This window comes from Argopecten irradians, chromosome 11 (genome assembly GCF_041381155.1).
Source record: "Argopecten irradians isolate NY chromosome 11, Ai_NY, whole genome shotgun sequence".
In the NCBI taxonomy this organism is placed as follows: Eukaryota; Metazoa; Mollusca; class Bivalvia; order Pectinida; family Pectinidae; genus Argopecten; species Argopecten irradians.
Genome location: NC_091144.1, coordinates 27,490,872 through 27,514,011, shown reverse-complemented (window position 1 = coordinate 27,514,011; position 23,140 = coordinate 27,490,872). Strand labels below are relative to the sequence as shown.

At 33.7% G+C, this 23,140-nt stretch overlaps 2 protein-coding genes across 4 annotated transcripts; one reads left to right on the top strand and one right to left on the bottom strand.

Moving 5' to 3' along the window:
- The first annotated feature begins 314 nt into the window (after positions 1-314).
- Positions 315-11,670, top strand: LOC138335176 (sideroflexin-1-like). 2 transcript variants are annotated; one of them, XM_069284146.1, is made up of 12 exons: positions 315-469; positions 1,189-1,355; positions 1,690-1,860; positions 2,542-2,640; positions 3,043-3,118; positions 5,490-5,575; positions 6,137-6,264; positions 7,088-7,137; positions 8,033-8,082; positions 9,522-9,569; positions 9,952-11,271; positions 11,335-11,670. In XM_069284146.1, the coding sequence occupies exons 2-11, from the start codon at positions 1,201-1,203 to the stop codon at positions 10,046-10,048; spliced, it is 960 nt and encodes a 319-aa protein (XP_069140247.1). In that variant the 5' UTR covers positions 315-469; positions 1,189-1,200; the 3' UTR covers positions 10,049-11,271; positions 11,335-11,670. The 2 variants fall into 2 exon arrangements, with proteins under 2 accessions (XP_069140247.1, XP_069140246.1); XM_069284145.1 differs by lacking the exons at positions 315-469; positions 1,189-1,355; positions 1,690-1,860; positions 2,542-2,640; positions 3,043-3,118 and adding exons at positions 3,762-3,927; positions 4,604-4,702; positions 5,104-5,179.
- A 592-nt stretch (positions 11,671-12,262) lies between these two features.
- Positions 12,263-23,023, bottom strand: LOC138335175 (sideroflexin-1-like). Of its 2 annotated transcripts, none has more exons than XM_069284144.1 (11): positions 22,881-23,023; positions 22,120-22,303; positions 21,128-21,298; positions 19,892-19,987; positions 19,248-19,323; positions 18,803-18,888; positions 18,415-18,545; positions 17,965-18,014; positions 17,379-17,428; positions 15,758-15,805; positions 12,263-15,239 (listed from the first exon to the last, which is right to left on the bottom strand). In XM_069284144.1, exons 1-11 carry the CDS (start codon positions 22,882-22,884, stop codon positions 15,143-15,145), a joined length of 993 nt encoding a protein of 330 aa, XP_069140245.1. In that variant the 5' UTR covers positions 22,885-23,023; the 3' UTR covers positions 12,263-15,142. The 2 variants fall into 2 exon arrangements, with proteins under 2 accessions (XP_069140245.1, XP_069140244.1); XM_069284143.1 differs by having other exon boundaries at positions 22,826-22,961.
- Between the last annotated feature and the right edge of the window lie 117 nt (positions 23,024-23,140).

The following is a 23,140-nucleotide window of genomic DNA, read 5'->3' as shown; positions in this document are numbered from 1 at the left end:
GCTTTGACAATCAATGCGACTGGATAGGGAAAAAAAGGATAAAGTACAGTCATGACAGTAACGCCCCGGTGATTCGTGTTTTCCCGAGGACGAGTCCTTGTGTTTTCCATTTTAAATATTTCCGACACAATGGAAGTATTTAATTTCTACTTTATTTTTTCTGCCAGTCTTCTTTTTATAGTAAAATTACGTAGGCATCACAAACAATATACCATAGCCTAGCCATCGAAAGGTGTATACATTCGTTTGAGGACTTAGACCTGCTTGCAGAGTGTAACATTAAAAAACTTTTTCCGGCCAATCAAATCGCTAGAAATAGACACACCTCCAAATCTCCACTTGGAAGCCTAGTGCACTTGTAGAGGTCGGAGCTGTGTTGAAATAAGACTAACGACAATTTTGAGGCGTGCATTCGTTCATCACTGTTCCTGTACAATCGGATATATCTGCATTTGCAGCGTGCTGATTGGTGAGTTTTTATTTAAGCGTGAAACATGTCTTTGTTTACATCGGCCCCAATGTTACCCACCGACATTATTGTAAACGAAGAACTGTTTATCGTGCACGTGTCATAATGAAGTTATATATATTTTGTTTCAGTAGCACTGTCGAATGTGACAGCAACCTCAGCCTGATATTACAAACATATGTAACCAAGTAATCATTAACATTGCGTTAAAGCAGTAGCATCAACCGTTAGAATCCAAATAACAATACATGCAGTTGTACACATCAGCTGCACCTTAAATTAAAGTACGTTTTTATGTACATGTATATGTGACTTAATCTGTTTATTTATCTGTAGAATAAAACTTGCACATGCAATTGCATACATATTGGTGCAAAGAAGTAATTCTAATAGTATGGACAAAAATAATTGTCTAAATTTCTAGGCAATCTGCCTCTTTATAAATACACAAATCACAGATACATATTTTATAGTAATAACAAATGCAATAAATAATTTCAGTGTGCTAAGGCATTGGTATTGGACTCGTCTGTCAGTATATAGTGTAGCATTATCAAGTAATCCATTGACTATATATATTGACAGACGAGTTTAATACCTTTTAGTTAATATTGAAATGTGGGTTCTACATGTAGCTTGCAAGACTGTCTCATGATATTAAAAAACTAGCTTACTGGTAAATATAATAAATAATTCATATTTGCGAATTAATGTTTCAGAAATTAGCAGCCATGAGTGAACCTAGAATAAACATTGAGGAGCCTCGGTATGATCAGAACACATATTTAGGACGTGCTAAACACTTTGTTATCACAACCAACCCGCTCAATGTACTGGCTACAAACGCTCAACTAGAGAAGGCAAAGTCTATCGTGGAGAAATATCGGTAATTATCAATAGATAATTGAAGCTTTGAAAGATGTGTATAGTGTGACAGGACAAGGTCAAACAATGGTAACCATGCATGCATGTAACTCAATCGGAATCTGGCTAGTTTGGAGGTCCCCGGTTCGAGCTGCTGTCTGACAATGTCTCTACATTTCCTCCTCTCCTGTTACAGATGTAAACATGATTTTAAAACACACATTAAAAAAAGATGTAAACCTCCATTTAAAAATCCCATCATAGCATATGTATTTGCAATATAAACATACAATGTAGCTAAATTATTTTTTTATTATTTTGTATACATTGAGTATATAGTGTTTTCTTTTTCTTAGGAAGGGAGAAGATATACCCGGAACATCAGAGGATGAAATTTGGAGAGCTAAGCAACTCTATGATTCGGCCTACCACCCAGACACCAAAGAAAAGATGATGTTGATTGGGCGAATGTCCGCCCAAGTACCAATGAACATGTGTATAACAGGATGTATGATGACATTTTATAGGTAAACTTCAAGTCCAACAGTGCTATTATTTAGGCCTGTAAAAATCAGGAAGCAATTCATTTACAAAATCAGAAATAATGGTGAATTTTAATTAAGAAGAGGATAATTAGTAGTGTTTGTTGTTATTAGTGTCCATGGCTTTTAAAAAAGCAACAATTAATTCAGGAAACCAAAATGTAAGTTTTAGATGTAAGGAATTAAATCACCATATTTGAACATTTTTATACTCAATATATGACACATTAATCTCTCACAGTATACATAATATATGCCTTATTTCCTTTGAGATAATATTGTGTCATGATTCACATAGTAATACACATGCAAAAACATGACTTTCATATAGTATATGGGATACAATACCACAGTTGTAAAACATTGTTAAATTCATGGAGTGGGGGCATTTCATAACTTCAACTCCTTCTCCAGAAAAGGGGAGAGGCACTTAAAGGGAATGTGTGCTAATTACAGCGAATATGGTATCTCAAGATTGAATCCAAAATGTACTGTACAGTGTCAAACGTACAATTTATTCTTGATTAGACATCCAAATTGTTCAATTTTAATGGCACTCATTAATTATCTCATTGTAGTTATCAATCACATTCCTTACTTAAAGTTAATTTTGATGACATTCATTATTTTGATGACATTGTAATTTGTTGCCTTTCCTTGTAGAAGAACTACTCCGGCTGTTATATTCTGGCAGTGGTTTAATCAGTCTTTTAATGCAGTAGTCAACTACACTAATAGAAGTGGCGAGAACCCGGTCCCTATTAGGTGAGTAGTCAAGATATAATCAAGAGTAATTGAGTCAAAATGCTGGATTCGTGGAGTTCAATTGAAACCTAATTAAAAAGTTCAAGCTTCATGTATTTGTGTCGTTAAAATGAAATATATTCTGCCATATTACATATTTTTAATCTGTTATAGACCGGTACCTGTAATAGGTACTGCTAAGGTAAACATATTTTTTAGATGTATCATATAATTATTCATTTTTTCAGTTATCTTATAATTTTTTTCCAAAACAGTTTACAATAAAATCATTTTGCTGCCATATTATGTTATATTTGTTTGTCATTGTAAAATTTAAGCTACTTCGATAAAATGTACATAAAATGAAACTATGAATCCACCATGTTTATCTCCCTTGAATATGCCTTTTCTTTCTTTATCAAGTCAACTGGGTCTGTCGTATGTGCTAGCATCCGGAGGTGCTGTAGGAACAGCTATGGGAATTAAGAGCCTAGTCAAGGTCAGTGCATTTAGATTGCTAATAGTAACTCCCTCTTATCTGAGAATCTCTGATTTGCTGAATGAGAAGCGTAATAGGTTGACAAAGTGTAATTTAGCCTGAACTGCCAATGTGCAAGAACGGAAGTGGACCATGCAGCTAGGTTTTGCAAAAATGAAAAAAGTAAAAACCTTGGAAATATTGAGGCTGCATGGAAATATTTCTGCCCATTAAATATTGGTTAATATTGGCATCTGAACATCTTTTTTGTGTGCACAAAAGTATACACTGATTTTGAGTACCATAAAAATGTGTTTAAGGTATTTGCTGTAATCCATTCCTTTTAAACGTATGATTCTCTCTTTTGTGATAACATTCACATTAACAATCAATATCGGTCGGTTTTAACGAACACTAGGCATACATGCGGTGCACTAATGTAAAAAACGACTTCCGATCAATTAAATCCGGATCGTGATGATCGGTATTCGGTTCACTTCTCCAAACCGAACCCTCTCTAAACCGGCCGAAATTATATGCACTGACCATGATCGGTTTCGGGAGGTTCCACTGTATTTGCAATATAAACATACAATGTAGCTAAATTATTTTTTTATTATTTTGTATACATTGAGTATATAGTGTTTTCTTTTTCTTAGGAAGGGAGAAGATATACCCGGAACATCAGAGGATGAAATTTGGAGAGCTAAGCAACTCTATGATTCGGCCTACCACCCAGACACCAAAGAAAAGATGATGTTGATTGGGCGAATGTCCGCCCAAGTACCAATGAACATGTGTATAACAGGATGTATGATGACATTTTATAGGTAAACTTCAAGTCCAACAGTGCTATTATTTAGGCCTGTAAAAATCAGGAAGCAATTCATTTACAAAATCAGAAATAATGGTGAATTTTAATTAAGAAGAGGATAATTAGTAGTGTTTGTTGTTATTAATGTCCATCGCTTTTAAAAAAGCAACAATTAATTCAGGAAACCAAAATGTAAGTTTTAGATGTAAGAATTAAACACCATATTTGAACATTTTTATACTCAATATATGACACATTAATCTCTCACAGTATGCATAATATATGCCTTATTTCCTTTGAGATAATATTGTGTCATGATTCACATAGTAATACACATGCAAAAACATGACTTTCATATAGTATATGGGATACAATACCACAGTTGTAAAACATTGTTAAATTCATGGAGTGGGGGCATTTCATAACTTCAACTCCTTCTCCAGAAAAGGGGAGAGGCACTTAAAGGGAATGTGTGCTAATTACAGCGAATATGGTATTTCAAGATTGAATCCAAAATGTACAGTACAGTGTCAAACGTACAATTTATTCTTGATAAGACATCCAAATTGTTCAATTTTAATGACACTCATTAATTATCTCATTGTAGTTATCAATCACATTCCTTACTTAAAGTCAATTCTGATGACATTCATTATTTTGATGACATTGTAATTTGTTGCCTTTCCTTGTAGAACTACTCCGGCTGTTATCTTCTGGCAGTGGTTTAATCAGTCTTTTAATGCAGTAGTCAACTACACTAATAGAAGTGGCGAGAACCCGGTCCCTATTAGGTGAGTAGTCAAGATATAATCAAGAGTAATTGAGTCAAAATGCTGGATTCGTGGAGTTCAATTGAAACCTAATTAAAAAGTTTAAGCTTCATGTATTTGTGTCGTTAAAATGAAATATATTCTGCCATATTACATATTTTTAATCTGTTATAGACCGGTACCTGTAATAGGTACTGCTAAGGTAAACATATTTTTCAGATGTATCATATAATTATTCATTTTTTCAGTTATCTTATAATTTTTTTCCAAAACAGTTTACAATAAAATCATTTTGCTGCCATATTAGTTATATTTGTTTGTCATTGTAAAATTTAAGCTACTTCGATAAAATGTACATAAAATGAAACTATGAATCCACCATGTTTATCTCCCTTGAATATGCCTTTTCTTTCTTTATCAAGTCAACTGGGTCTGTCGTATGTGCTAGCATCCGGAGGTGCTGTAGGAACAGCTATGGGAATTAAGAGCCTAGTCAAGGTCAGTGCATTTAGATTGCTAATAGTAACTCCCTCTTATCTGAGAATCTCTGATTTGCTGGATGAGAAGCGTAATAGGTTGACAAAGCCTGAACTGCCAATGTGCAAGAACGGAAGTGGACCATGCAGCTAGGTTTTGCAAAAATGAAAAAAGTAAAAACCTTGGAAATATTGAGGCTGCATGGAAATATTTCTGCCCATTAAATATTGGTCAATATTATATACATGTTGACAGTAATAAATTCTGTTTATTGAATTGTCAAACAATATTGTAGAAAGAACTCTGAAATCCTTTCTGATTGTTTTTTCAGACCTTCCCACCAGTTGTGGCTCGCCTTGTGCCGTTCACTGCAGTAGCCTCTGCCAATTGTATCAACATTCCCTGTATGAGAAGCAGGTGAGTCAACCATGAACAAGCATTCCAACCATACAATATCATATGGAAATATGATAGCAAAATGTCTGTTACCTCTTCACTCACTTCAGTCTTCACTTCTTTCTTTGACATTTATCAATTGGTTTTTACAATATCTTTATCCTGCAATTACTATTCTACAATCTTATTAAAATCATCTGTTCATAGCTTGCTCACACTTGCCTCCGTTGCCAAGGAGTTATAAAATATTCTGTATTATACAAAACTCCTGCAGATCGAATAAAAAAATTCAATTCAATTGTCATACTTGTTCTACATGTACATCACTAATATTTTCTGTCTCTGTAGTATACGTAGACAGAGCTCTCTATAAGCTTAATTCAATTAAAATTGTGACTCAAACCAATATATATATAAACTACAACAAAAGTATGAAATCATGAAAAAATTTCAACATTTATGCAACAAATTTCTTTCTAGTTTTTGCCTTTTTTTAGCAATTTTTTCATCCTGAAAACGAAGAATTTCCTTTTCCATCGAAATATATTTTGTATAATGTACGTAATATATGTGATATTATAGGGAGCTCATGGAGGGTATCACCATAATGGATGAGGAAGGCAACAAGTTAGGGGAATCCAAAATAGCCGCCAGGAGTGCCATCGGCCAGGTAGTTCTCTCCAGGATTATGATGGCCCTGCCAGGGATGAGTAAGTACACAACGATACTTCTGTCTCTCAATATCTATATGATTCTTTATTATTCTGTCTTAGAAGATTTTGGTTTGCTTGAAATTATGTTATATTTGAATAATATAATTATATGCCATTCCATTGAGTATCAGTAACAATTTAACGTTAATAAAGGATGTACATGTACCAGGTACAGTCAAACCTGTCTATAACGACCACTGAAGGGGAGACAGAAAAACGGTCACTATAGACAGGTTGCCTTTATAGACAGGTTGGGGCTTTCGTGCCAACCACCGAGTCAGTAAATAAAACAGAAGTATATTTATGCAAAACAATCCTGCTATTGGATATTCATATATTAATTACCATGCATTATTTAAAAACTAATTGTGTCAATATATTTCCGTGATTTGTGTTCGTTTTATTTTTTAATGTTTGGATGTATGTTACATTATGTATGTAAGTTCTACCAACAAGGAAGCAAGTTTTTCAAAGTTTTCATTCTTGTGATACATTTACATTTTATATCTTAACTGTAATTAAAAACCACAAAGCTTTCAATATTCCTTAATATTTAAAAATGATTCAAATTCAGTCGAACCCAGTTATATTGAAATCCTCTCATAAAGGTAAAATACTTCAAATTAACTGTGTTTCGATATAACTGAGATTGGACTTGTGGCCGACATAACTATCCATAATATACATGTATAATAATATCGTGATTTTTTTAGCCACAAAATACGAGAAATCTAATTACATGTGAAAATGTTTTGATTTACTTTGTCTTTTTGGTTATCTTCATTTGAATGAAGCAATCTGTTCGTGTTTTATCTTCCAGCTATACCTCCTTTCATCATGAACCATTTAGAAAAGAAAAGCTTTATGAAGGTAACTAGGTTTAATTATTTAATATAATTTTCAACTAAAGAAATAATTTGTAATTTGAATTTGCCAAAAGTACCGTATTTAACCCAATAAGTGCCCCTTCCCTTTTTTGAAGTCTCCAATTCACTTACTTGTAGTTAAAATGCAGACAGATAATATGAGAAACTTTTTTTTTTGTCAAATTGATTTATGCCTACCATTTTGTGCAATAATTTTGTGAAAGGTATAGTCTGAATTTGGTTCTTTTAACTGCCCCCTCATTTTATTAGGTATATGTATTTAAATGCTTTGTAAAATTGGATCATGTACGGTATGTTAGGATGAAATCAATGTGAACTAATAGACCCATTCCTAATAATGCTAATGAAAACATACATAAACTATAATCCAATAACGTTAATACTATACTTTGAACAGCTGTTTTGTATTTTATCACATAAATTGATGATGTAATCAATACTCCTAAAAAGGGTAGATAACTCAGTTATTTGGGAGGGGATGGGTAGGGGGACCTTTATTTGTTCAGAAAGGGTAATGTTATCTGCAAACAGTACTTTTTTTCAAAATGAATTTCTGTGTGTCAAAGAGCTTGTATAATCCAATTTCAGTAATATATAAAGGTAATTTTGTAACAAAATGCATATAATAATAATAATAATAGACTTTATTTAAACTTTATAACATGTTGATCTTAGTAGCTCGTCTTACACATGGTCAAGATAAATTTAAAATTTACAAAATATGCAAAAGCTATGGGAAAAAGCTTATTATTGCTAATAAAAGCAGACCCTATAATGCAATACATGTAGGTAAATTTAAAATACTATTACCTCGAACAGCCATTTTTTGTTCCAGTGTACATATCCGTCTTAATTTGCTTTATCTTCTTATTTTACAGCGAATGCCATGGTTAAATGCTCCAATCCAGGTTTCTCTAGTCGGATTTTTGTGAGTATACAAAATTTATACAGTAAAACCTCATTATATCGCCACCTTCAGTTTTCCTATTTGGCAATACATGTATATCGAGTTTGGCGGTATACCGGAATTGTCTATTTGAAATCTTAATTAGGCCTAGATATAGGCAGTCCTCCGGTGCCGTACTGAAACAAACTTTCTAGTCAGTCTGTGTACTGTATCACTATTGCCAATTCGTATTATGCACAGTAATATGAATAGTTCCAAAGTCAAAGTAAATTTCGATAGTAGTCTTCAATAAATATGTCAGCTTTATGTGTGTAAAAAATAAAAACCGAATTCGTTTGTTACCAAGTATCGAGTTGTAATTGGCTGCTAGCTGGGATTTTCTCGGTTACATGATATTTTTATCCCGGGAAATCCCGCCTGGAAACAAAGAATGGAAGTTCTAAACAAACGCAGTGCAGTCGTGACCTCACTTCCGCGCACATGTCTGCAAATATCAAAATAGGTACTGTGGTAATAAACGACACTCAGACGACGATTTGATCTTACTTATAAACGTTGGATTGTTTTGCATACCTAATATTTATATTGCTCTTGAAATTGCTAGTTGCATTTTAGGGTCCAATATAAACGAGCGGCGATATTGAGAAACAGACTTGTGGGTTCCTTTTTGTCAATAAACAACTAACGTTGATAGTACGTAAAACACATGTACAGAAGTGAGTTTTATTCACCACAACTTGCGACACCTACCTGTAAAACAATAACAAAGGTGTACCCATATTGTTAATGGATTTCACTGTGTACACATGGTCGTACACCCGGCAATAGTGTGTAGCTGATTGCCTGTCAGTCGGCAGTCGAGCACCTTACGAAAGCATGTGTCCCTATTAACAGAATTTGGTGATATTAATGAGGTCATTATAGTGTTAATTTAATCATTTGTTCAGCGAATGTGATGGCGGATGGCGGTAGGCAGGTTTGGCGGTATAACAGGTGTATTTGTATGGAGGGAATTAGTTCAGAATAAATTCATGGCGATAAGCAGGTTTGGCGTGCCGATATAACAGGGTTTTACTGTATATGAATTCCTTCATGATGTTGAGGAACAAGTGATTATACCTCGATGTAGCTGATAAATTATCACCCTTAATACTCCAGGGGTAACTGTCATTATATTTCTGCCCCTGGAATTTGTCATAGCAAAACTAAAGTCCCTGTGTGCATCTACAGATGAAACAGGTATTTTGGTCCTTTGGATGTATACAATACATTTTTTGTGGTAGTGATTGGGGGGGGGGGGGGGTCTTTTGAAAAAGTGCTTACTCTCCCTTCATCTCATCAGTATGTTATGATAAAAGCTTTCGCATTCTTTTTAATTGTTTATGAGAATTTGTTTAGTTTTTTTTTTTAATATTGATTACTGTGTGTACTCTGTGCTAAAACTGTGATTTATTTTGCAGCCTGATATTTGCTACACCTTTATGCTGTGCGTTGTTTCCTCAGAAAAGGTGAGTCTTTATTTTTACATTTTTCTCAAACATTGAGCTTCGATATTACTGGTATTACTGTGGTAATCTGATAAGGCTACTCACATTTTAGTGTTGTAGTATAAGGATATATATCCACATTATATTCCTAATAATTTCTATTACACTAATTTGTGTTAACAATTTCAGTGTTGTAAGTATGCGGAAATGATGACTTTTTGGTTATTTTTAGGGATATTTAACTAATTCACCCCTGAAGACACCTTAGACTCTTCTAAATTAATGATTAGACTAGTCCATTATGGAATTTCAGGTGTGAAAGAGTTATTACTTGAATTTGAAAGCATGTTGATAGCAATTCTGTCAAATTAATATTTATATCTTCTCCATATTTCTTTTACAGTTCTATAAGCGTGAATCTTTTAGAACAAGATTTAAAGGAAAAACTGCAGTCACTTCCTAACCCTCCACAGCGAGTCTACTTCAACAAGGGCCTCTAAGGTTATGTTGGGGAAGAGGTCGCTTGTTCACCACTCAATCACCAAATGCTGTACCGGTATATCATAGTGTATAAAAATAATAATGTTATATGTTTAACTTCTAGTAGAGAATGGTTATGAATGGTAGTATGGAAGATATTTATGTCTTCTTAAATGCTCTAGAAAACAGATGATATTGATTGGTATGTCATTTGTTAGTGGGACATTTTATCACCAAATATTATAAATCAACTTTCTTTCATGTGCGATTTTATTTTCGTAAATTTTACGATCGGGGTAAATTTGTGACTTTTCTATCTCTGCAAATTGACAACTTCCACAATTCTTGCACTATTAAATTCAAAGATATTTCCTTTCAACTTTATTCCGCAAAACTTAATCTTTGGGAAAATATTTTGAAACATAAATCGCGAAATTAAGTAGCCACGTGGGAAAGAAAGTTGGTGTACAGTAGTTTATTTTTGTATATCCTAGTGCATAAAAATAGTTATGTCACAATAATGTTTATGATTAAATACTAGAAGAGAATGGTGATGAAAAGGTAGTATCATTATGGGAGACATTTATGTCTTTTTATCTGCTCAAGTGAACAGTTATTGATTTTGGTGTTATTTGTTTGAAAATGGCACAATTTCATCAGATAAATTGATGATATAGTAACCAATACTCGTCAACAAGGGGAAATAGCTTAGCTATGGGGGAGTGGCGGGTGGTACTTTTGTTGAGGAAAGGGTAAGGTTTTCTGCAAACAGTACCTTTCAAAAAGTGAACGTCTGTGTGGCAGAGAGCTGGTGTAGTCACAAAATGCTTCTACACTGACTTTTAGGAAATAGCTTACTGTTGGTGAATGATTCACTTCCAGTGAATAGTAAAGAGGTTGCAAATGTCAAAAGACCTTGGTATCTATAGGGTTGTTGCAGATCATTTAACAAGTTAAAATAAATAATTGGAATTTTTAATAGCTTATTGTTTGTGAATAATTTACTTCAAATGTACAGTACAGAGGTTGCAAATTTCAAAAGAACATTGTATCTTTGGGGTTGTTGCCAGATTATCTAACAAGTTAGAATAAATAATTGCAATTTAAATCAGACAGTTTACTGATTTACTTTAAATAAATTCAATATGAATTCAATATGACCTCTGTACTCAGATTTATGGTTTTTATACATATAGTACATGTAGATACCTACAATGCCTGATGTATCAATATAGAATCTAAGGTTTTTATACATATAGTACATGTAGATACCTACAATGCCTGATGTATCAATATAGAATCTAAGATGGAGAAGTGAATCTGAATTACAGTATAGCCGGTTATTTTGGCGGGTCAATATTTTCACACAAGTTTGACTAAAATTTTTTTGTAAAATTATGTTTTAGCAGTTTTAAAATTTTGCATTTTGACTTTAAGGGTGTATTTATCTTTCATCAATTTTTGAAGTAAATTTTTGCAGCCGTACGTCCTGTGAAATCGCAAAAATACCTTTCCCATGAAAGAAAATAACCGACTATTACTGGTACTACCTGTTACCTACCGCTTCATAGATGCCACTGTAGTTAGCTGACTTCAGATATTTGAGGCACGCCTTTTTGTTATTACTTGACATTGTACAAGTTCATGTATACAAAAACTGTTGGTACATGCAGATAGTAAATTTTACATCTCATGTTTTGCTCTATATCTCTGTTGAGTGTAACTAAAATAATCATACACCAATCATGTGTGCTAGTTTTGATCTTAAGTTATATTTCTAGACATTTTTGTTACCAGGTATTTGGAAGTTGCATAATCATGGATTTCAATTATGTTATCAAATGAAAATAGTTGTGTAGAAGTCATAAAATAAGTTATGAATAAAATTTAGTACAATGTATACCATCTGATGCACACAAACCACAAGAGTAGGTAGATACCCAAGGTAAAGGCCATATCAGTAAAAATGGTTAAACTAAATCTTTTGAATGTACAGGTAATGTGTGCTCCAACTAAGAATATCATAAATTATCAAGAACTGCCAAATGAAGTTTCCTTTTGTTGTTGACAATTGATATTTATGAACTCATGTTGTAGAAGTTTATTGTGTATTATGGACATTTTGTACAACATCTGCATTCCTTATAAGTTTATATGTTTTCAGTAATACTGCCACCATTGAATCTTTACAGTAATGGACATTTTGGTTAGGCATTTACTTACATAATATTAAAAAAAATTTCTATTGGCATGAAGTGTTTCATATAAAATAGAAGTGCTATCTTGAATCCTTTACTCCAAATGCAAGAAATTAATTAATAGCGCCTACCATAATATGCAATTTACTATATCGTGAACAGTGTAATTTCCGGAAAAAAAAACTAACAAAATGTTCTCATCACTAATATGATGGAAATTGGTCTCAATAGGCAAAATAGACCTCAGTTTGTCTCTGTTGGCAAAATTGTCCTCATTTGGCAAAATTGTCCTCATTTAGCAAAATTGGTCTAAGTTCTGTTTGAAGAAGAGTAAAAATGATTGAACTGAAAACTCAATTGAAAGGGAATTTCAGGACAATTTGTCTCCATAGGCAAAATTGGCCTCAGTTGGTAAAATTGACCTCATTTGATCACAGTTGGCAAAAGTGACCTCAGTTAGCAATATTGGCCTCAGTTTCCGAAATAGGCAAGCTTCATTTACCGAAATTGGCTTCAGTTAGCAAATAGCAAAATTGGCCTCAGTTCTATTTGTTCGTAGAAGACTCAAAATGATCGAACAAAAGACTTCAATTAAAAGGGAATTTGTACAGCTTTGCAGCATCTGCCTAGACCATTCTCCATCATATCCGAATTATATTTATAGTTAGATCTGTCAAGATTTACGTAGGCAATTTTAACTGGTTCACCTAATGTTGCTAAAATGTTAATGATACTTACCTTATTATGTTGGTATGTACGTTAAAGCTATATTATACAGTTATGGAGTTGTTGATTGTGATCATGTTTTGATATCTGTATACATTGTTATTTTTACCACGTGTTAATTATTGTTGTTCTCTGTCAAGAGTAACCAACCACATTACACTCCAAAGAGGGATCCTGGAACTCCAGGGGTTTCAGATATTTAACCTCTCTATTTTAGAGAAGGAATATGATTTTAAACTCAGACTATCAAGTATTAAATTCTGGATTTTCGGATCACATGACCTGGTAATCCTAAAGGTTGTTATCCATGCGACTTGTACATACAATAGAAGTCCAACCAGGTTTATTTCAACTTGTTTTTGAATTGCTCATTCGAGATTGACGTCATCAATTTATCACGTATTAGCATGAACTAATGGCTAGATATTTGTATGTTTTGATGTGTAACGGGATGGAAAATTGATATATTTAATCAGAAAAATATTTGTCTGAAATGATCAAGGTGTTATCTTTTAAAGCGAACAGTATATGTTTTAAAGATATCCTAATCCATACATGTGTTTTGGCTAGAAATGCGTTGTTATTCAACAAAATTAAACAATATACATTATTGTAAGCAATTTTACTTTCACGAGATTCAAATTTGCGCGTAATTTCGCAAAAAGCTCGAACACGCATTCAAATGTGTCGCGATTAATTGTATCAGTCGCAAAAATAAAGAGGTTTTCAATTATATGTGTAAAAAGTCTTAAATTGCTCTCTGTGAGAGGTTTGCTAGTCTGATATTATATTCGGGTTTTATTATGAGAAATGAAAGTGTTAGTGAGTGATATTTTTTGTGTGTATTCTGTGTAAATGAAGGGTACATTGTAATGCAAAATGTGTTATGTTTGTGAGAAATGTTTCTGATTGTGAGCGTTACTATATATACATGTATGTGCATGCTGTATGTACATAGTATGTAGTATAATTGAGCACATTATAGCCAGTATTGGCTACAACATGTGGTTGAAAATTGACTACATGCAATTTGGTTTTATTCTAAGAGTCAATTGTGTGACGTCTTGCTTACATTTTTGTAAACACGTATGCTAGCCTCTGTTGGTTTGATTTCAGTGTGTTTGAGAAATTCAGCACTCTGTTTGAAAGTCACATTATTATAGTATTATTCACTTTGTGCTATGCGAATAAGAATAATTACTGTTTTCTGTATGTGAAAATTCTCTTCTGTATCATATGAGAACACACAGGGACCTGGCACTAATTTCCAAACAATAGTACATGTATATATATTGTTGGTTGGAAATTCGTGTCAGGTCCCTGTCAGTAAACATTGCATGGTGTGCGAGAGTAGGTAATAATGCTGTAATATCTAAATCTGTAACGATTGGTCACTGACAGGTTGACTTGTAGTGTGAAATATGCATTTTACATAAAATTATAAATCTTTAACATGATTGTGATTATTCATTCGACCACATGTAGCACGAATACAGATTGGTGAAATTATTTAAGTTGAAGTCGTATCACCCATAATAAAAGATAATTTATTTCTCTAAAATGTCTGACTGAGAAAAGAACTAGATGGTCCGATAGTACAGACACATTGACTTAATTGACGAACTTCTGGATTTTGTATGTACATTGTATATACTCTAGATCTATTTAGGTATGGTCGGCTGCAAAGAGGAAATGGGACAGAAGAGTTTCATTGTAATCCATTTGAATTTTCTTTACATACATCCTGAAGCCATTTTAAGATTATAATGTCTACATCACTTGGACGTTTTCTTGAATTATAAGTAGTATGCAGTCGTTTAGCACCTTTGATTCTGAGACAAAATGATTTGTATTTGAAAAAAAAGGTTTTCCTAAAATGCGAATTGTCACACGAATCCACACATCATATATGTACAGATTTGGCCATCAATTTATATTCACCACTACAGAACCGTTCATTTTACTTAATTCTGTTTCTTAACACAAACGTTATCTCTTGATTTGTATGTCAAATAAACGATATGCGCATCAATGATTTGACCAGATCGCTCCAACTGCATATGGATGCATCAACCATTCCATTCATACAGTATATATGTGACGGAGCGTTCTTTAAAAAAAATCTCACTTCATCCGAACACTGATAAGGAATACTTATGTGCTCTTTATCCACATCTGAACAGATTTTAATCACAATCCTTTGTTAAAATAGACCTTCTCGGGCGGATTAGGAAGTGCTTTTAGCTTCTCACGAATGTCTGCTTCTAAACTGCTCACGTCCATGGAACTGTAAAAAATGGTGATAATAAAAAAATATTTAATTCATTGATTTATCGATTACTTACCAGCAACACATTAATTCTTCATTATAAATTATCCCGTCAAAGTAAAATTGCTGAGTGAATTCTCGACCCGCATGTTGGTTCTATTTTTACTGCCGAATGTACTGAATATCTTCTCATTATGCATAGTAAAAATATATTTGCAAAATTTGTAGCAAGAATAGGACCAATATTAGGATCGCAAATTCAGGCAGCAATTTTATTTTGACAGGATAATTTGCATTTAAAATATAATGTGCTGCTAGTAAGTAACTGATGAATAGGTGGAATAATTATTTTTATGTTTATCGATTACTTATTACCGTAGAAATTAAAATAGAAACGTAATTTAATAACAATTTCAATGAAATAGAATTGTAGAAACACTAGGTATTCTTTAAATTGAACTTTCGGTTTTGTTTTCTAAACCTAATCTGAGGCAAAGGAAATATTCTAGTGTGATATGATTCATTCTTTGACAAACCTTTTCTGTGGAAACACTGCACAGCATAGAGGAGTAGCGAATGCCAAGCTGTAAAATAAATAATAACGTAAAGGTGCATTATTTTAGGACTTCCATTTATCTATGTACATGGAATAAAATGGAAGTATGAAAGTGCACATTAATATTCCTTTTGAAGGCCCACTACCTTTCCGAAACTGCTTTTAATTTTAAAAATGAGAATGTAAAACGAGATCGATAATTTGTAGAGTCGCAAAAGTTATTAACTTACCATTGATATTACATATATCATCACCTTCTGAACAATTTAACTAAAATAAATAAAATGTTAATGTATATTACGCAGGAAATCTTGCACATGTTTGGTGTTGTAACCTCTTTTTTGGCCATCGGTATATATTTCCTGGTGTTATTAATGTTTTTTATGCCAACTACCTTTCCGGAGCAAAATTTAAAGGTTTCTTGAAATTACAAATAACAAAAATATAGTTTATGAGACACTCCCCTATTGAGGACAGCCATTTCCTCACCGACCCCAATGTGAAGCGTGTGAATCGACACACGTGCTCTCATTCATGTATATATATACATGTACACCAAGTAGTCCACAGTATATCACATACAAATAGGTAAACAAAGCTCTCACCTGTAAAACTATACGGGGCTTGTTTTGGCAAGAAAACATGTCAACTCCTTTAGGCTGTCATTTAGATGTTTGTCAAAATAAAATTTCAATTCAAGTGAATAGAATTCCAAGAATTAAATCCAAACAATAATCCGTCCACATGTCACCAAGGATATCATCGTACTCGATGCACAGAACTAACCACGTACATTGTACCTGTCCCGAACGAGTGACAACTATAGGACACACACGTGTCGATGTACGTGTAAAACCTAGTGTATATTGAAGCGTTTTATAGGCTCGTTTTGGACATATTTTGGGATATAGCTGACAACACATTCATCTATTACTTCAATGAAACCTTGTCAGGTGAGTGCAGTTTTTATTTTCAAATCGACATTGTAATTTGCAATATTGGGGCATGCATCTGAGACAAGAGATGTTTAGAATGACGCAAGTGTTATTATAAAGCCCGGTGCTTTTTATAGTGGTTTGGCCAATGAAGGTTACTAAGCAGAGCATGGCTGTCACTTCCTTGGATACCACACTGTCATAACTAGGGGATGTCTCAGAAACAATTTTCGAAAAAAATAATTCATTATATATTTTTTAAATTTCAAATGCATGTTTTTTAACTTGCATTGTCAGCTTTATTAAGTACGTAAATTAGAACAAGAAAAGGCAAAAATCGCGAAGCCAAATCTCCGTCAAAAGGTCCTCATTCTACAAACATTTTGCTTTCTTTTGCGAATGATTACCAAAGAGAACATTTCATATTGAGAGATTTTCTTCCGTGAAATTTAACAGCTGTATAGTGCCATATTTTAATCAAGACTTTTTTATTTGACCTTAACATTTTTCGTCGGTACCTTTTATGAAAAAAGAGCGCTTCATCTTCCTGAGTATCTGCTTTAAGTATCCTTTTTAAACACATTTTTTCATGCTTGCTCTGGTTTGATATTCCTTATCTCTCAAATGAAATGCAATGTATTCACATGCGTAATATTCTTTACTTACATAAAACCAACCAGCAACACTTGAATCGGGGCATTCAACCATGGCGCTTTCTAAAAATAAATGCAATGATAAGTAAAAAGTCTAAAGCCATCAAGTTCTGATACAGTATTATTTTCACGATATCTCGTATACACATTTACTTCTATTAAATGTATAAATTGTCGAATCTAAAACACTGAAATGTTTCAATATTTTATAGAAAATAACTTTTATTGTATCATTTCTCGGGGAATTTAACATTTTAGATTTATTCGGGAGTGATGAAAACAAATCGTCTGTGAAATGATGGATACAGTGGAATCTAATTAAAATCATCGAATGGACAAACTGATGGTTACAATAATTAATCGCAGTCTAAGGGATATTCTACAACTAGTCTTCCACATCTGGGTCGCAGTAATTAAATTGTCTGATAATTTACAAACAGTCCCTCATCTCTGGGTCACAGTAACCCAATAATATTGTCTGACATCTACCATCTATTCATTCCCGGATATTTTCTCTAATTCGTTCAATTCGGTAAAATAAGAATAGAAGTTAATATCAAACCCTATTAACTATACAATATATATATATATATACGTACCTTCATGAATGCCTTTTTGTCCAACTGGTTCATGATGAGGGGAGGTATCACTAAGAATAGTACAAAGACAAAGAATGTATTACTAGAATATTGAAGTCAAAATTAATTAGATAGCACTTTTATCAATTGAGCGAAAGTTTATTACATTAAGACACAACACGATTCCGTCTGTTTGATTTTTAAAGGCATTCGCTCCATGGAAATAAACGTTCCCAGTTGAAATAAACAGACGTGAAAGTGTTGGATATAAACCTCGTCGACAAAATAAATACACAAGCAGTACTATGTATATCACCTATTATCTCAAAGGATTGTACAAAACATGTTCTAATCCTTTATTTATTACTTATCCTGTATTACGAGGATCACAAACAGTCCGTGGATCACTAGATTTTCTCTTCAAAAACATAGTGGACTATCGTATACCAATGTAACAGACTGATCGCTTACCCATGACTGGCGTTGCTATGAGTATCCTGGAAACCACCACCATACTTATAGCCTTCATGGCAGCCTTCTTTGATGCCACGTTAAGATCTGTTCTATTTTCGTCCATTAGCGAAATACCTTCTATTAGTTCCCTTCAAAAGAACAATTACAAAGTCAGTGTTTAAATATTATTTACCATTTGTAACATGAAGCTTCTCAAAGTAGCAATTGTCTCTATATTTTAATCCTCTCGTTCCAAGCGTTTATCTAAAATCTACAGGTCCAAAATCTTATATAGGTTATAAATGTTCTACGCATTTGGTTCATTTCAATGTTCAGAATTTGAAATATCTCCTCAGTTAGAACTTTGATCTGTGACCCTATAGTATCTAGACTATTCGATTCTTACTTGCTCCTCATACACGGGATATTGATGCAGTTGGCAGCGGCTACAGCAGCAAAAGGGACAAATCGGGCCACCATAGGTCCCCGGTTCTGGAAAATACAGATCATCAAATACCCGAATTGAAATAGAATGGTGTTTATCTCAAACGAACATTACCTTGAATAAATTCGTATCTGCCTTAGCGACTACCTCTGTATAAAGACCACTTTCTCATTAAGACGACTTTCATAGGGTCCTAAATTGCCGTTCATAACACAATTTGACCTGTGTATAAAGACCACTTTGCTGTATAGAGACCACTTTAACCCTGTCCTTTGGGAGGTGTTTATAGACCGTCTTAATTGTTTATATAACGTAGGACATCTTGTACTGGTTAAACCTAATTTGGACTTTGGTAATTTTCAATAAACTCCATATCCAGAAGTCCAACTTGGTTTATGTTAATTACCTTCACCAGACTTTTGATCCACAGCGCCGTGCCCACGGCGCCACTAGTACCAAGAATATAGGACAAGGCCAGTTGTCTGTGAGAAAATAAATGTAGACATATATACGAAATCATCATTCATAAAAATCAAATATTCCAACTCTATTTCGTCTAATGTAAATGAATGGAGTGATATAACAAAAGAGATGGACGTTCTCTCCCGTATGAATTTCATTCTGATATATATAGTAAGTCCCTTGTTACCCGAAAAAAACATGCAATACTCTTTATATGTTATATTCCAAAATAAAAAGCAAGTGTGGTAATGGCATAACTGTTTATCCTGACCACAAGATTATTTCTGCTAGAAATGTTCTTAGTGAATATTGATAGATATATCTTAGCCAAAAATGTCTTGAGTGGTCCATATTAAGATTATAAGGTGTGCTATCTGTCTCAAATGTTACATGTCTGAAACCTCACAAGACCGTCACCTGTCTGAAACGTTACCTGTCTGAAACGTCATTTGTCCAAAATATTCCCAGTCTGAAACATTACCTGTATGAAACGTTATTTGTCCGAAATAATACATGTGTGAAACGTCACCAGACCGTCACGTGTCCGAAACTTTACCTGTCTGAAACGTCATTTGTCTGAAGTCTTACCTGTCTGAGACGTCACTGCCAGCCTTATTGGTGTAGTTGACTATGGAATTGTAGGACTGGTTCATCCACTGCCAGAATATTATAGCCGGGGTGGTCCTACAATATAGTACAATCTGTTAACGAACTGATTAAAACATTAATATGACATAGTAACATATATCCATTTTAATATCGTATGTACACTTTGATATCACACCATATAAAAATTGATTCATTCTTACCAAGGTGAGATGGAAGCAATACTATTTTCTTGTTTGTCTCTTGTCTATGGTGGCTGATTACGGCCATCTCGTGTTGTTGTGTTGTCGCCTTGTCGTTGTCTCGAGTTGTCGCTCTATGAATCAAATAATATTGATAATCAAACTCCCTAAATGTACATCTTAACACATTTAACGTTTTCTGTTTTCTAGTTACCTTGTATTCTAAACTATAGCATGCTAAACATTTACGCATTACTATATCTGGTGATACCTGCTATGCGAACCTTACATTGGATGTTGCAAGATATGAAATTGGGAAGATATATATTTACAACTTTTTTGCCTGTTAATGACGAATTGTGCTGATTGTATGATTAAAGGAAACGACAATGACCAAAACCCAAGATCAACTATGGCCAGAGAAAATGATCAGTTGTTAATCAAATGTTAACAGCATAATCTAACAAAAACTAACTGCATCAATAAGTTTTTGACTTTATTTAAAGATGCTCCACCGCTGACAAATAGTATTTTTTCACTATTAAAACCATGAGCAGACGATTTAGTATTTTTCTTCGGTTACAAAAGTTACTTAATCTACACCATTACCGCCATTGAAAAGTTTGAGCTTTTAATTTTACTTCAAGTTGAAAATATTAAAATATGAATTAATTGCATCCCAAAAAATTCCGTCACTATATCCTATATCTATGGAATGAAGAACTGATTGCTCATGCACCAAAGGCAAAATAAATTATTTTGAATTATTTTTTGTGTTAATTAGACACATATATACACGATTAAACACTAATTATTGCTCAAATGATGTATACCATTTATGCTCTGTCGGCGGTGGAGTATCTTCAAGAACATAATATTACAAAAGTCTTATTATAAAATATTTTCTCATGTACATGGTGTTATCTTGATTATGCTATGTTTAGATAACGAGCCAATTCTGAGTACAAAAATGACCAAAACTCAATAGAAGAACATGTTAAAAAAGGTAAACGATTAGTGAATATTATAAACATACTTGTGGAATGCCAGCATGCAGCCTGTTATTGTCATATTCATGGGAACTTGTGAGGACATCCGACCCACCAGAACCATCTTCTCGTTTGTCACTGGGTGGTATGCCGAGTCGTACAAGTGCTTGGCTCGCCATAACTCATTCTCTGTTAGATTAGGAATATGTTCACCGTTTCTGAAAAAAAAAATCAAAACATTTTGAAATATGAAATGAAAGTTTCATTTATTAAAACTGTTGATTACCATTTTCAATTTCAATACAAATAATCACTACCTTAGCTTTCTTCCTTGACAGTTTTCACCATCACTGTCGTTATATCAACCCCTGGTCTATGGTCTGTGTCAAAACTGAAGGATCTGTCTGCAACCACGGATAGACAATTAATTTGGTCCTTTGATGTACACCAAGAGAACCGAATAACGGTACATTTAGTCCGCTAAACCTGCCTACATTATTAGGATTTTTTTATTCTTTTTTTTTTGCCTGGTAGAAGGCCAAAAAAAATAAAAATAAATTAAAAGCCTAATAATATAGACAGGTTTAGCGGACTACAGTACTTTGTGGTTGACCTCATGACTTTGGAGATGGGTGTTGTTATCTGTAATATTTACAGGAAGATTCTGTTGGCCTGTGATTGGTCAGTTTTCTCCTAAACTGCCTTCAGTTTTACTATGACATAGTCAAGGGGTGGATATCATGTCACAAATCGTCTATGCAAACGTCTTTTGTTTTAGGTGTCTCCTGTACATTAAACTACTGGTTTGGTCAACCATTATGCACAGCGCTACAAGGAAGTATGCAATAAAAACACTTTGTCATATCAGTCTTGTTTTTTAATGTTTGTGAACAGGTTTTCCTTGATCGGCTTTATTTACATGAATTAAAATTCTGGGTAACATCCTGTAATGTACTGCATTAAGTGATATTCTATATTTAGACTTTAAGACAGGTGTCATATAACCTAATAACATGTGTTAGGTACCTGACGAACTTACCTGTATCTGACCACGATTGACTTGGCGTGCTCCAGCTGTTGATTGGTAGCCAGAAGGTTGAGGGGGTTAGTCGTGATAAAGAAATGCTTGGCTCGTCCTCCATACGTGTTTTGGTTATATCTGGGCTCGTTGATGTTAATTCTGTGTTGTTGTTCCATGCTTACCCTATTCCATGTAGAGTTACCTGTCACAGAGGTGTGTTAAACGTTCATCATTAGCACGTGCACTAATGAGAATAATACAGGTAAATTTGGCCTTTTATAAGCAGTCACTTTTAAAGCTGATTTGAGTAAAATGGAACACAATCACATATTTAGTTATTGTCCTATACCACTGTGTATTGGTGCAGCATATGTGTGTACACATGTGTATACATACAAAACACTCTATCGACTATACGTATTCAATCTTTTAAGTGTCTTGTCGATCGTTAATGCACGGTTGGCTAGTCGCCAGTATACACGTATATTCTAATAATAATTACTTCCGACAAGTCAACATTGAAGTCTTTATGATACCGTATAACGCGCATATATGTAAGTATATGGCAAACGTTAAATGCATTAACAAACGCTAACATTTCCTTTTTCACTCATTGCTAAATGATCATAAAACATTCGTAAATTGTGTATTATTCTGTTACTATAGCTGTTTTGTCATAGTATAATTTAATAAAATGGCCAATACATATCATTAAACATATTACTCTGGAGATGATGATTTGTTGCGCTTTCAGTTTTCATCGTATAGTAATCATTTACTCATTTACTCATCCTCGAAATCTCACTGTCGTCATAAACACCCCTGGGATATGTCCTAGCAAAACTGAAGGCTTCTTGTGCGACACCAGATGAGATAGGTATTTTGGTCCTTTGAGGTACATCAAAAGAATTGTATAACAGTTCACTGTTGTTGACTGTAGGTTTAAGTTGGGCGTCTCCGCCTATGTAATCGTCAAAGGAATTTTCCGCAGACCTGTGGTTAGTCAGATTGTTTTCTCTTCAGTTAAGTCCAGGGGTGT

Coding starts and splice junctions, on each gene's coding strand:
- LOC138335176 (XM_069284146.1), top strand. CDS start 1,201: ATGAGTGAACCTAGAATAAACATTGAGGAGCCTCGGTATGATCAGAAC. Junction 3,119..5,489: donor GAATTAAGAGCCTAGTCAAG/GTCAGTGCATTT, acceptor TTGTTTTTTCAG/ACCTTCCCACCAGTTGTGGC. Junction 8,083..9,521: donor GTTTCTCTAGTCGGATTTTT/GTGAGTATACAA, acceptor TTTATTTTGCAG/CCTGATATTTGCTACACCTT.
- LOC138335175 (XM_069284143.1), bottom strand. CDS start 22,862: ATGAAAACTGAAAGCGCAACAAATCATCATCTCCAGA. Junction 21,299..22,119: donor TCAATCGTGGTCAGATACAG/GTAAGTTCGTCA, acceptor TTTTTTTTTCAG/AAACGGTGAACATATTCCTA. Junction 19,324..19,891: donor GGCAGTGACGTCTCAGACAG/GTAAGACTTCAG, acceptor ATTTTCTCACAG/ACAACTGGCCTTGTCCTATA.